This window comes from Dendropsophus ebraccatus, chromosome 10 (genome assembly GCF_027789765.1).
Source record: "Dendropsophus ebraccatus isolate aDenEbr1 chromosome 10, aDenEbr1.pat, whole genome shotgun sequence".
NCBI lineage: Eukaryota > Metazoa > Chordata > Amphibia > Anura > Hylidae > Dendropsophus > Dendropsophus ebraccatus.
The window spans coordinates 55,109,690-55,123,810 of NC_091463.1; the positions used below are offsets into that span (position 1 = coordinate 55,109,690).

The 14,121-nt window shown below is 42.0% G+C and overlaps 1 protein-coding gene across 2 annotated transcripts in view; it reads right to left on the reverse strand.

Moving 5' to 3' along the window:
- COL4A6 (collagen type IV alpha 6 chain) overlaps positions 1 to 14,121 on the reverse strand; it is a 190,583-nt gene that overhangs the window by 33,859 nt on the left and 142,603 nt on the right. Inside the window, exons 17-25 of one of the 2 annotated variants that reach the window (XM_069942625.1) lie at positions 12,568 to 12,621; positions 12,325 to 12,391; positions 11,422 to 11,532; positions 11,143 to 11,292; positions 10,695 to 10,793; positions 9,923 to 10,083; positions 5,728 to 5,907; positions 5,007 to 5,190; positions 3,239 to 3,292 (exon numbers count right to left, since the gene is read on the reverse strand). In XM_069942625.1, coding sequence (XP_069798726.1) covers positions 3,239 to 3,292; positions 5,007 to 5,190; positions 5,728 to 5,907; positions 9,923 to 10,083; positions 10,695 to 10,793; positions 11,143 to 11,292; positions 11,422 to 11,532; positions 12,325 to 12,391; positions 12,568 to 12,621 — 1,060 coding nt within the window. The remainder of the gene's footprint in view (positions 1 to 3,238; positions 3,293 to 5,006; positions 5,191 to 5,727; positions 5,908 to 9,922; positions 10,084 to 10,694; positions 10,794 to 11,142; positions 11,293 to 11,421; positions 11,533 to 12,324; positions 12,392 to 12,567; positions 12,622 to 14,121) is intronic. The other variant, XM_069942626.1, reaches the window with a different exon arrangement.

Below are 14,121 nucleotides of genomic sequence, written 5' to 3' on the forward strand. Positions count from 1 at the left end.
TTGCTTAGTAATATTGGCTGTGTATAGAATAAACGTTAATTATTTTACAATCCTTCTACCTAATAAAATAACATTTATGTTGCTTCTTGCACATTGCCTAATGAGTGTAATCTGGACCTACCTCTATGGGCCTGCTCCCCCTATGACAAGACACTTAGGAGCGGTCCAGACTACACAACCAGACTCCTGAGTTGCAACCAATCCTTTCCTAAATATTTTAACATTCTCTTGTTCTCAAATAAAACTCAAAATCTGACTAATTTTAGGTTTAGTAGCTGCTTTACATTAGATTAAAATTATATATATGCCTTAAATCTAAAAGGGACACATTTTAAAGGCTATGGGCACATCTGAACAGGAAGAAAATGACTACCTACATAGTCAGTGGTTACATTTATTTAAATATAGTTACATTAAATGTCAGACTGCAATCTCCATAAATTTGTTTGCAATGTGCTCCTAGTCGCAGGCGTCCTCCACGTGGATGTGTCCTGGTAATATCCAGTATGCTAAATGAGAGGTCTTTGTGTTGAAGATACTGTTGCCTTTTATGTGCCACCATACTTTCTTCTTATACATCTTAGACAGCCCATATTATCTTGTCATCCTTTGTGCTGACAGACTGGCAGTATGTGACTTCCTATTCCCTTGTTCTGCAGAATCTGCTGTAGGTTTTCTCCTTTCTATCTACATATACACAGCCTGTGTTCCTCCTGTCCCACAGACTGCTACTCTCTGATACAGTACAGCTTATGTGATTTACGTCCACTGAAGACTTAGATGACTTGGATTCTTTCCTCCTACTTCCACTCCTCAACTTTCCTGCTGGTACAGTATCTCTAAGGGTCCTATTAGACGGCCAGTGACAGCCCAATCAATAATGTAAATGTGCGTCCATCTGCTAGATCGGTGCTTGTTTACTGATCCAAGTACATGGCGTAATTATTGTTTAGCACAGGGGTGGGGAACCTCTGGTCCGCTGGGCAGCATCCAGCCCGAGACCTCCTAATGCAGTCTGCGGCTCTTCTGTGGGGCAGGAGGCGGCATGCAGAACATCCTCCTGTGTCTGTGAATGCGACGTTCACAGGAGTGTGCTGTGCGTGCCAGCTTCTTTGCTACCAGACTGGCGCAAATCTTCCTTCTCCTGCGGGCTGCGCGAGATGATGTCATTTCCTTGCGCGCCGCCTGCAGGAGAAGACAGGCAGAGACTAAAGGAAAGAGAAGAGGACCTGGGTAGTGTAGGAGCAGAGGAAAAGTGAGGGAGATGTTTATTTTTTTATTTGATACAGACACTGGGGGCTAAGTAGATTGCCAGGGACATCACTGGGGGGTTAAATAGACTACAAGGGGCATCACTGGGGGTTACCTAGACTACTAGGGACATCAATGGGGGGTTAAATAGGACTACAAGGGACCTTAGTGGGGGTTAACTAGACTAAAAGGAACCTCAATGGGGGTTAACTAGACTACCAGGGACATCAATGGGGGTTAACTATGACTATCGATGACATCACTGGGTGGAGGGGTCACTATGGTTACCCGGGGCATCACTGGAGGTTAACACCAGCTACCAGGGGCATCACTCAGGGTTAGCATCAGCTACCAGGGGCATCACTGGGAGTTTACTAGGACAACCAGGGATATCACTGATGTTAGTTAGACTACCGGGGCATCACTGAGGGTTACCTCTGGCTACCGGGAATCACTAAAGATTCACATTAGGTACCAGGGGCATCACAGAGGGTTATCTACAATAGCAGGGGCATTAGGGGAACAATACTTTGCCTTGCCCCGAGTGCTGCCAACCAATGCTATTTCACTGCCACAGCATAACACTGAGTTTAGTGCCTCTCAAATGATTTTATAAATGCCTGAATGGCCCACGACAGGGAAAAGGTTCCCCACCCCTGGTTTAGCAAGAGCTGCATGGACATAATTAGTGATGTCCGTGCAGCCCTTGCGCTAAACTATTTATACATTACCTCTCTGCGCTTCCGGTCTTCTCCTGTACTCTGCTTTCTTCACGGCACCGCCCACTGCAGCTGAGAGACCGCTCAGCCAATCACTGGCTGGGGCCGTCGCGTTAAGTGATTGGCTAAGCGGCCTGTCAACTCAGAGAAGCTGCAGCGGGTGGTGCCAGGAAGCAAGCAGAGTGCAGAAGATCGGGAGTGCAGAGAGGTAATTTATGAACAGATTATTCAATCATTAGCCGCAGGCCACGCATTGCTATTACACATAGTGATGCATGGTTGGCGGTCAATGATTTTAGATCTGGACCCAAAGAAACAATCAGCTGATGATCGTTTCACCAGCTGATCATTGTCTCTATTACACACAGCGATAGTTGGCCGAATCGGCCTGATTTGGCTGCTTATCACTCTGTGTTATAGGGCCCTAACTCTGCAAAAGGAGGGGAGAGAGCTGACACATCCAAGAGCGAGGTGCTGCCCAATCTATGTCAGAATATGATTGTGCTCACAACTTTACCATCCAACTATGTGCAAAGGCGTCCACAGTCTTTAAACAACTGTAACTAATTGTGCCTTTAGAGCTGCAGTCTGGTTGGTAGTGAGAAGACAGTAGGCCCACCTCTAAGGATCCCAATACATATAAAGATTTTCCCAATAAACCACTCAGTTTGTTGCAGCACTACAGTGGAAACTATCAGAATCTATTCTGCAATCTACCCAAAAAGTCTTTTACACACTGGGAATTCTACATGAAAATGGGTACAAATGTTATTCAATAGCATATACATTCAAGCTACTTACAAAGATCACAGGATTTGATTGGTTGTTATAAGGCAGCTTGTCACCTCTATATGTTATTATTAGTGTCTATGTTAGTTACTATTGGACGGTTTTTACATACATGTGAAATATCCTTAGCTGCCCTGGTGAAGTTAAAATAAAATGGAAATAAATGACCTTTGTATGAGTTAGCAAGCAGGCTGACATGTGGTCACAACTCCGAGGCTGTGGCAGTAGTGAGCAACCACTGTGAAGCTGCTATCATTTACCTGGGCACCACACCATTCATCATCACAAAGCGTTCAAGCAATGACTGACTGAGGTCACAATATAAAAGTTGCTGAACATTCCCAACAATGTTTATGAAGCTATGGATTGAATGACCAGATGTAACAAGCATGCAAATCCAGAGGTTCTACCCAGCACCAGGAGATCACATGGATCTCATGGCTGTCTTTATCTTCAACCTCAGGGATCTATCCTCTCACCTCCCTCTGTGACTAAGTCTCCATTACCAACATTGTCCCCGCAGCAGCAGTCACCTATACCAGTTAAGCAAAGGAGGACAGGTTAGACATAGGTCAGGAAATCCCTCAAGAGAGAAAGCATTTCAGCAGCACAAATATATTCACATATCCACATGATGATGTCATTGTCTGTAGGCTATAAAGTTCTTCCGTATTTCCCAAGCTTGAAGCTGTGGCGTTTATACCCTAAGTGGGTGCTGTACCCTCCATATAATGTTTTACAGCATAATGTAACTCTTCCCATATGGCTTAAATGACATATAATTCTTCCATTACTGACATGGCTTTGCCTTTATGCCATTAGCACACCTGGATCAGACGTATTTCTATAAACCTGTTACTAACACATCACCATTGTAGTGAGTATATTTGGCTGGTTTCACAAGTTAAATATGCAAAAGCAGAAAACTGAAAATAATTTATTAAAAAAGCAAAAGCAGGAAGAGTAGGTTCAAAACGTTATTTAAAAAATGCAAGTTTGAGAAGCATAGACCACAGCAGACCCTCCGAGAGCACTGAATATGTTGGAAAGGATTCCCAAAGCAGCAGAGCATACGTCTATCACCTTATAGCACCTGGGATAATACGTCCTGCTGTTAAGTAATGGCTAAACACATACGAAAACATTACAACACTGAATCATATGGAAGCAATACACCGGTTATTCTGACTGACGGAGAGGCACTAGAAAGGAAGGGGTTAAAAATCATATATTGTCACTGAGCAATACATTTAATACATTTTATTATTTCATTCACATCTAACAAATTATTGTTTTACTGTATACAGCTATAATATGATGCCGATAGAAGTCTATGGACCTATGTCCACGCATCATATTTACATATTTTTTTTATGTAAGATTTACTGTATATAGCAAGAAAAACATGTGTCGTGTTCCATCCATTGCTAAATTGTAGAGATATTCTACCCTAAATATAATGCACCATACTGTATATAATACAGAACCATGGGGCATATAAATATAAAACCAATAATGTATAATGTAGGACAATGCTGCTTTAGGCTATGTTCACACCTTGTAAGAGACCGGCCTTTCCGTGACCCCGCCTGGTCACGGAACGGCCGGTCTCTGAAAAGATTATCACTGCAGTACTGGCCGGATGATCTTTAGCGCCACTTGGTTCTGATGCGAGTGCATCCCTGCACGTCCGCATCAGAACTCTCCATTGCACACAATGGAGTGTGCAGCCGGAGCTGCTCCCTCCATAGTGTGCACTGACAGGGTTTTTTCCTGTCGGTGTCAGTTTCTCCTACTACGCTACTAGGGATCCCGGTTGGAGTGTATACCATGTGTATACACTCTGCCCGGGATTCCCTCAGCCTGCAGCACAACTTAAGTTCCGTACTAATCACAGCCTTGCAACAACGCCCATGATTACCGCGAAGCTTACGTTGTGTGAACATAGTCCTTCTTATTTTTTTTTTCATTAGAAGATCATACCTATTTATTTAGGCTCTCCTAAAAAAAAAGTTAAAAGTTCTATGGGTATTGTATCCACTTTTGCAAAAATACTTGTCTTTAGTAGAAATAACATTAATTGAGAACCTCAGACAAGAGTCGATCTGTACAGGAAAATCATCTTAGATTACTGTATATTTCTATAGTAAATAATAACATTACAATTTATAATACCAAAAGTCATTAATCGTTAAATACTGAGAAAAAAAATTAGTAATTACACAAAAGACTTATAACATTACGTACCAGGAGGTCCAGGATCACCCGGTCGTCCATCCAGTCCTGGCAAACCCGGGTCACCAGGAAGCCCACGTGAACCAGGTAAACCTGGAAAGCCAACACCTGGAAGACCAGTTTCTCCACGACTTCCCTTCTGACCAGGCTGTCCTGGAAAACCCTTCTCCCCTAGATTGCCTATTCCACCATCGCCCTGGTAATTGATATGTAAAACAATTAATAAGAAATCACTAAGCTATACATCGGCCAAAAACATGGAATAACTTTTAGCTAATTGCTCGCTCAGTCAACAGCTACTTCTCCAGGCATGCAAGTTTATTTCAATGAAAAGAGGGGAATAAGTTGCTGCTAGACCTGTCAGGTAGCGGCTTATCTCTCATGAGAACAAAGAATCCAATGTAGCTAATCCCAACATCTGCCATTAGATCAGTTCATTCTTCTATGAGTTGGATGGGTCCGCCAAGTTTTGTCAACTATGAATGGGCACCTTCAGGCCAGGTTCACACCGGCTGTAATTGCGCAAGTATCGGGCGTTATTTCACAAATAATGGCCGTTGTTTGCACAACTATGGCCGTTGTTATGAAATACGGCCGTGTTTTTCACGTAGTGTGAACAGAGCCTTAGGCTGTAATATGTAAATCTCAATCATATTAAGGAAGTTTTTTTTAAAGTTTATTATATATACATTAATGCATGCTCAAATACATCCAAAAGGCAGTGAAAGCTTACAGGTGCGCCTTTTCGACCAGCAAGTCCTGGCAGCCCATCCCTTCCGGGGTTTCCTTGAAGTCCAGGGGCGCCTCTAAGACCAACAGATCCTGGGTCTCCACGTGTGCCTCTGCCAGAAGGAAAGCTTGGATCTCCCTTTTCCCCTTTTAGACCTGGAGCACCAGGTTGTCCTAGAGATCCCTAAGGATAACAATATAATAAGTCATTTAAGCTCTGTGGGCATGCAGAGTATATGTGTCATCCACGGTTGTTTTATGGTGGTCACTGAGCGGTAAAACTATTATTATATGTACTCCTGGATATGGTATTATCAGGATAATTACAATAATACCTAATTTGTATTTTTTATTTTTACATCTACCCAATTTGTAGCCTGTGATGTGCAAATTTTATTGTTACCATTTTGGTATAGATGGGAATTTTTGATCACTTTTTATTATTTTTTTTTTTAGATGTGATGTGGCAAAAAAACACAATTTTGGGGTTTAGTATTTAATTTTGTTTGCAAAGTTTACCATAAACATTTTAAAAGAATGATATTTTAATATTTCAGACAATTGCACATGCAGTGATACCTTTTAGGTTTACCGTTTTTCACAAGTAAATAGATAAAAGGGAGATGACTGTAGAATTTATCATGGAAGAATTTTATTTTATATTTATAAAAATACTTTGGCAAGCATGTGTAAGGGTAAGTAAAGGAGGTACCTGGAGTGTGGACTCCACCAGAATCACACTCCTTTGTACCACATAACACAGAGACCATATGGCCTGAAGAAGGTCCTGGCAGGACCAAAATGTCGCTACTTATCCCATAGGGTTTACAGTCTCATTATCTGTACTCTCTGCTAATTCTGGTCGGAGTTAAAACTTCATTGTTCAACCTACACTGTAAATAAAAATCTTCACCTGCATATTCAAAGTGTGCCGGGGCTTATCTACCATTTTATCCTGAGAACAGGCCATAAATCATACTAGCGCAGAAAACCTCTTTAATGAAGTCTTCTAGATCTAAAGTATACCTGTCATTCCAGGTAACCTTTTAGGATACGCTGTCATTTGGTACTTCCTATTTCTGGGCATTGTGTAACTTGTACATGCCATATACAAGTCATATAGTGGGTAGAGACTAGTCTATCTCTATGATGGTTCCTATACACTGCAGACATACAGAAGGTGGTATCCTGCTCTTCTATGTCTCTCTTCATACCTTAGGAAGCAGTGGCAGCAGCAGGGGCGTTGCTAGGGTCCTAAAACATCCGGGGCCCGGGCCCTCTGAGTGTCGTCATAAATGGTTAGCGAAGGAGCCCAGTGCAGAAGTTAGTAACCTCAATGACCGCTCTATTAGCCCTGCTCTATTGCTGCCACTCATAACAACTGTGGCTAAGCAGAAAGAGGCAGCCACCTGGCCTCGGCTCCTGTCAGGGTCACTGTCACCAGTAGCAGTACACCCCAGTGGTGAAAAATTGCCAAGTAAAAGCATTTCTAAGAAGTATGTCCCCTGCTTTTTCCCCTATATAGTAATAATGCATCTGCTGTATCCACCATAGTAATACATTTCCCCCTCTCTGCCTGCAGTAAACCCCCCCCACACACACAAACACTACTCCCACCTAACCCATACACACACACTACTCCCACCTGACCCATACACACACACACTACCCCACCTGACCCATACACACACACACACTACCTCATCTGGCAGCCATCCTCCACACATACACATTACCTCACCTAGCGGCCACCCCCACCCCCCATCAAACCCACCCCCCAGCCGCCATCAAAGGTGGTTTAATATCCCCTGCTGTTAGTCCCCCTGTGTATACATCATATATACCCCATATGCATACACACACACCCTAAACACACTGCACATACATCACATACAATACATGCATACACCATATACATATATCATATACACCAACACTGTACATGCATACACTCTATACATCATATAGACACATACACCATATACATACATCATATACACATACTGCACATATATACACATACTGGAAACATATGCATACACCATATGCACACACTGTACATGCATACACTTACTGCTCATATACCGTATACTGTACATGCATACACTTACTGCTCATATATCGTATACTGTACATGCATACACTTACTGCTCATATATCGTATACTGTACATGCATACACTTACTGCTCATATATCATATACTGTACATGCATACACTTACTGCTCATATATCATATACTGTACATGCATACACTTACTGCTCATATATCGTATACTGTACACGCATTCATACATCCTTTACACGTTTACTACACACACTGTGCACCTTACATACATAAGCACACTTTACACACATACACTTGCACACTGCATAGAGACATCCACAGTTCTCATACACGGACAGGCAGGCAGGCAGGCACACACACACTCACATAGACACTTACTTTTGTCCTCAGCTCCTGTCCAGCCACCCTCTTCCTCATGGTCCCGGCTCTCCTGTGTCCTCCCGCCCCTCCTCCCGACAGCAGAGGACAGCAGGAAACATATTATGTGGAGGGAGCAGGATCCCAGACTGCAGCATGAGGCAGCCTACTGGGCCTCTCCAGGAGCAGGGGCCAGCACTGGCTGTCATCTGACTGGGTAAGGTAAGAGCCCCATCAGATGACAGCTTGCACTCACTGACTGCTGCACATCCTGCTGCGGGGCCAGGACAGTCACATTCAGTGTGCAGTGTGCCCGCACTGGCTGGCATCTGACTGGGTAAGTGCCTGAACCAGGGCCCAGTCAGATAACAGCTTGCACCGGCACACACTGACTCTGACTGCACGGGACAGTCAGAGTCAGTGTGAGTGCACTCACTCACTGACAGTCTATAGGAAATGCAGGGGAAGAAAACATTCGGGGCAGCAGGCATTTTATCCGGGGCAGGAGCCCCGGATAAAACTGCCTAGCGACGCCACTGGGCAGCAGCATGAATGACATTATAAAGCAGTGCTGAACAGTTTAAGCTATGAATCAAGCACTAGGTTGAGATCTAATACAGTAAATTGTGTAGTCTCTGTTTGCTTCTAAAAAGTCTCTGTTTGCTTTTATCTCTCTTCAATCTTTCTCACTCTCTCATTTTCTTCCTCTCTCCTCCCTCTTCATAGACCTGTATAAGCAGTGTATTACTTGATCTCTCGATGACCTGTTAGTCCATCTTTTAACAAGGACGACTTAAGCATTTTTTTTTCTAGCAAATGGGGGTCGGGGTGGGTGGGTGAAGGGGTAGAAGCCTGGTAAGAGAACAAAAAAGCATTTTTCTCTGATATTATTTATTAAACTGCAAATGTATGTAATGTTTGATTAAAGGAGAAATCTGGCTAGGGCTGATCATAGTAACCAAACACTACTTACCTCTCCATGTGCCCGTGAAGCGCCGCGCAACCCCCGTCAGAAGGCATTTACCACTGAGTTGTGATGATCTCACAACACGGGGGAAAATGCCAACCCGGTTGATGAATTTGCCCGCTCAGCCAATCAGTGACTGTAGCGGTGTTCCGCCCCAGTTACTGACTGGCTGAGCGGACAGTCCATCAGACGGTTGTAATTAGCTGAGAAGAAATTCTAAAGGCTGGCGGAGGTCATGGAGCAGCGATCCAGGCCTAGAGAAGCACAGTAGAGGTGAGTAGTGATGGTTTATTAGGTTCCCCCTGTTCCTGCCTTTTCAAAAAAAAAATTTAAAGCACCTGACTTCTTTAAAAAATAGTGACAATGTAAGCTTTAATAGTTTATACATCGATGTTTGATCATAATGACCCCTGCCAATGAGCAGCATCAATGGGGCAGCGCCAAGGACCTATCATTAATTACACAGACATAGTGCCATACATACAAGTGTGGCGAAACTGATGATCTGAGCCGATGATCAGCCTTAGAATCAGGCAGCAGTTCCAATCATAGTCATACATGATCAAGAGCGGCAGACCCTTAGTCTGATAATTGTGCCCCCCGTCAATGTCTATGCCAAGCACTAACAGACATCAATGTTAAGATCATGGAAACCCACTTCGAGGGCTCAGCAGTTATAAGTGTATAATAATTTATGTATCAATATTTTCAAGAATAAATCCTTTTTTGCAGCATTAATAATTTCTTACCTACATTTTTGTAAAACAGATTACCCCTCAATGTTTACAGCTATAGAAAAACTGCTTACAGGAGTTCCTGGTGGGCCCTCCGATCCCCTTCTGCCAGGATCACCAGGTGGTCCCCCAAATCCAGGAAATCCATCAGTTCCAGGTGGGCCTGCTGGTCCCTGATCTCCAGGTATTCCTTTGCCACTAATACCACCACCACAGGCACAGTCACCAGAGTCCCCTGAAAGTACAAAACACAAAGGCTTATGAAATCCTGATGCACAGAAATAGCTTTATCTACTTAACATGTTATTGCATAGAATAAATCACAGATATGTCCTTTTCTTTCATACATAACTAACTTTCTTTCATACATAACTGTATATCAACTCTTATAGCAACAATCTCCAGCATGCATTTCTTATAATAATTTACCAGTCCCTGACATAATTTAGAAAAAAAGATTTACTCTACTGCTCCAAATCCCCCTACCACATATAATGGATTAAGATCTAGGCTCCAACAGGGCAATTCATGTCTTAATGATGGTTGACCACTTATGGCTAATCTTCATGTAGTCTTTCCAACCTTTATCTTTATATACTGTTTGAATTAAGATCTGTTCTCCAAATATCCATATACAGATGTAGCCAGGGTTAACATGATTCCTAACTCAACAATTGTGTCAGGGAGCTATGCTAAGTCAATTAGAGTGTCGAGTTAAATGCGTCATTGTGATCAAGTTAACCCTGGCTACATCGGTACATAAAAAAATGGGATATCTTGACTTTTTGTAAACCATCTCAGTATAGTGATACAGATACATGTAATATAAGTAATATAAACTGGCACCTTTAAATCCTTTGGTTCCAAATCTGCCCGGTGGCCCTTGTGATCCTTTTTCTCCTGGTCTTCCAGGAGCACCGTTGTCTAGTCTTTGTGGACGAAAAGCTAAATGAAGATGCGTAATAAGCCAAAAAAAAAAAAAAAAAAAAGAGAGAAAAAATGACACAATTAATAATTATATTGCATGTTCATTTAGAATGTAGGTGTATGAAATTGTATCAGCTAGCGAGAATACATTTCTACATGTCCAATAAACTACAGGTGTGCAATAGTAACAATCTAACTGTACTGTGACCACATTATATGGCAATTGTCAATGCAAGGCTGGCCATATGTAACAAGGTGTAATTATAGAAATTATCAGACTGCATGGTGAGCTGAGTCCTCATGATGAGACTTCCACTAAAAATGATCATGTTTTCTGTAAGGTAAACTCTATATTCACAAATTTTACCTGGGGGTCCTGGTAGCCCTTGTTGACCGGGGGGCCCTGGTGGACCATCTCTTCCTGGGGTCCCCTTTTGTCCATAAGCTGGTCTTCCTGGGTCTCCTCTTTCTCCTTTAGATCCCTGAATACCTTGAAATCCTGGAATACCAGGAAAACCTAAAAAAGGTAGAAATCGGGTAAGGGAGTTTAAAATACTATCGATATCAAAAATCAGCCCATTTGTCAATGTGCCTGCTCTGACAAGTTGCTCAAAGCGGGTTGGTTTCGACACTAAACAATTCTTACCTCTTCCAAATGCTGGAGACCCAGGTGAACCAGGAAGACCAGGAAGACCAGTGAGTCCATTATCCCCTGATATGCCTTTAAAGCCAGGAGAACCTGGATCGCCTGGAAGACCTACAATGAGGTGTTTAAAAAGTCACTTGTCTATATGGGAAACAATTAAAAGACAATGTATACTATGTTTTTTCTTCTCTTGACAACATGATCAGTGTTCACTGTTATAATCTGCAAGTGAAACTGTGGGAAGAGTATACAAGATTATGTAACTTCCTTCAATCAGACCTTTATATTAGTTACCAGCTGAGTAAATGCTGGAAAGCTGTTAGGGTGCCATTACACAGACAGATTATCTGACAGATTATTCAAGCCAAATCCAGGAACAGACTATAAACAGAGATCAGGTCATAAAGGAAAGATTGAGATTTCTCCTCTTTTCAAATCCATTCCTGGCTTTGGCTTAAAAAATCTGTCAGCTAAATCTCTCTGTGTAAAGGCACCCCTAGGTACTGGCTTTAATTTGGGATTGCAAATGCTGCAAAACTGTAAATACTATCAGTGACAATGCTATGGCATATGTTATAAACAGTGTTATAAACTTCTGTACTAATTTCAATGCATTTACCCAAACATCAGCATGTAAAGGGCTAACTCATTGTAATATGTACATATTATTCAAAATATGCTGTCTATAGCAAACATAGGTGAAAACATAGGCAATGAAAATCCATCACATTATCTGTCAGTGGAGCAAAAGCCCTCATTCTCCTTATACTGACATCCAGCGATGGGTTTGGTTGACCTTCTATATATATAAAGTGTATGGGGACTTTTAGGTCTTCCTTTTTCAGGTGATCTTGAGGTAATTTTGAGAGAGAGAAAAGACCATGGTTAAAATAGCAGTATTACCTGGAAGACCTCCACCACCATTAATATATGTTGGACTTCCCGGAAAACCTACGTCTCCTGGTTCACCCTAGAACACGGACAAAAACTGGTTAAAACTGCTCTGACTGTAATAAATAACTTGGGCACATATATATTCATGCTATGTCTCTTTTTTGTATCACCTTATATGTGTCAGTTGTCAGTACCGCATACTATACTGAATATGAATAGGAGATATAATAGTAGTAGTAGGAAGATTATTACCTTCATTCCTTTAAAGCCTTCAAATCCAGGAGAACCAGGAAGACCAGGCTGACCCTGTGGTAACACAAAGATATGAGTAATTCATCCCAAAGAAATCACATAGACTTGTAGATGGATGCTCAGTATTGTATTGAGCATATGAGTATGGTATTGAGACGTACAGCATGGTACGTAAATAACAGGTGAATAACATTGATCCTTTGGCAGCTATTGGAAACATTATAGGTAAAAGTAAAACTGAGAAACGGGTTATTCTGATTTACGTATATGCTATGGGGGGATGTTTTTAATTTTATATGTGGTATTACCAAGCCTACACATTGCTGCAAATCCTGAGGTGCCATGACAAGTTATTAGACTTAGGGCCCTATTACAACGGACGATTATCATACGAAAAATCGTTATATCGTTTGAATTTAAACGATAATTGTTCTGTGTAATTGCAGGCTACGATCGAAAAATTGTTCGTATGTCAATGATGATTGATTTAGATCTGAACCTAAAATTATTGTTAATCGAATCATTCGCTGTAATTCCACATTTGTTTGCTAAGGTTCCACATTTGTTCACTAATTGTTTAGTGTAATTGCACATTGTTGATTGTTTTGCTGGGATCAGAAGGAATAAATGATCATAGGGTTATTAAGGTTATTTCATTTGGGAAAAAAATCTTATAGAGGAGATTATTATAAAAATATATGATTGGCCACTACAGAGATCTTTCTAGTGATCTTTTAACACCTTTGCAAGTAACCATGACAAGGGGACATCTTCTATGTCTAGAGGAAAGAAGGTTTTACCACCAGCACAGATGCGGATTCTTTACTGTAAGAGCAGTGAGACTATAGAACTCTCTGCTATATGATGTTTTGATGGTCGATTCACTGGACAGAGTTAAAAAATGTTCTGTTATGGATACTAGCTTTCTGGAGCTAGGATATTTATCCAGGAGTTTATCACAGTCACTTTATGTGGGGTCAGTAATTAATTTTTCCCCTAATTGGCACCCACCTCAGAAGTGTTTTTGGCTTCCTCTGGATAAGCACAGTAGGGTTCCAGCAAACAAAGCTACCACCTTAAGGCCAAAAATAAGATTTGCATACCACCCTATCGGTGCCGCTGGGGTAAATCAGCTGGTGTGGATATTTTTTTTTTTATTGGTTGCCTGGTTTAAGTTTATTTGCCTGTCATCCGAAATGCTAATGAGGTTCATTTTGAACTGGAGGCAGGAAAGGCGTGAGTAGTTAAAAAATATCTGCTCCCCTTTTTCCCCGTGTGCACACCTCCTCTTCTCATTCAGACATGCCTCCAATCTCTCTCATTGTGTCGTTGTGCTGTGACTCCAGTGCCATCATCAGAGCGGGGTCCTTCAAGCTCATACTATACCCCGCTCGGATGATGGCACTGGAGATCACAGTGTTGGAGATAATGTACTACAGGCTCATACCCCCCTCTGATGACAGTGCTGGAGATCACGGCACAATGACAGGCTGGGCCAGGCAGAAACTGGAGGCAGGACTGAGAGAGATTGGAGGCATGTCTTAATGAGAAGAG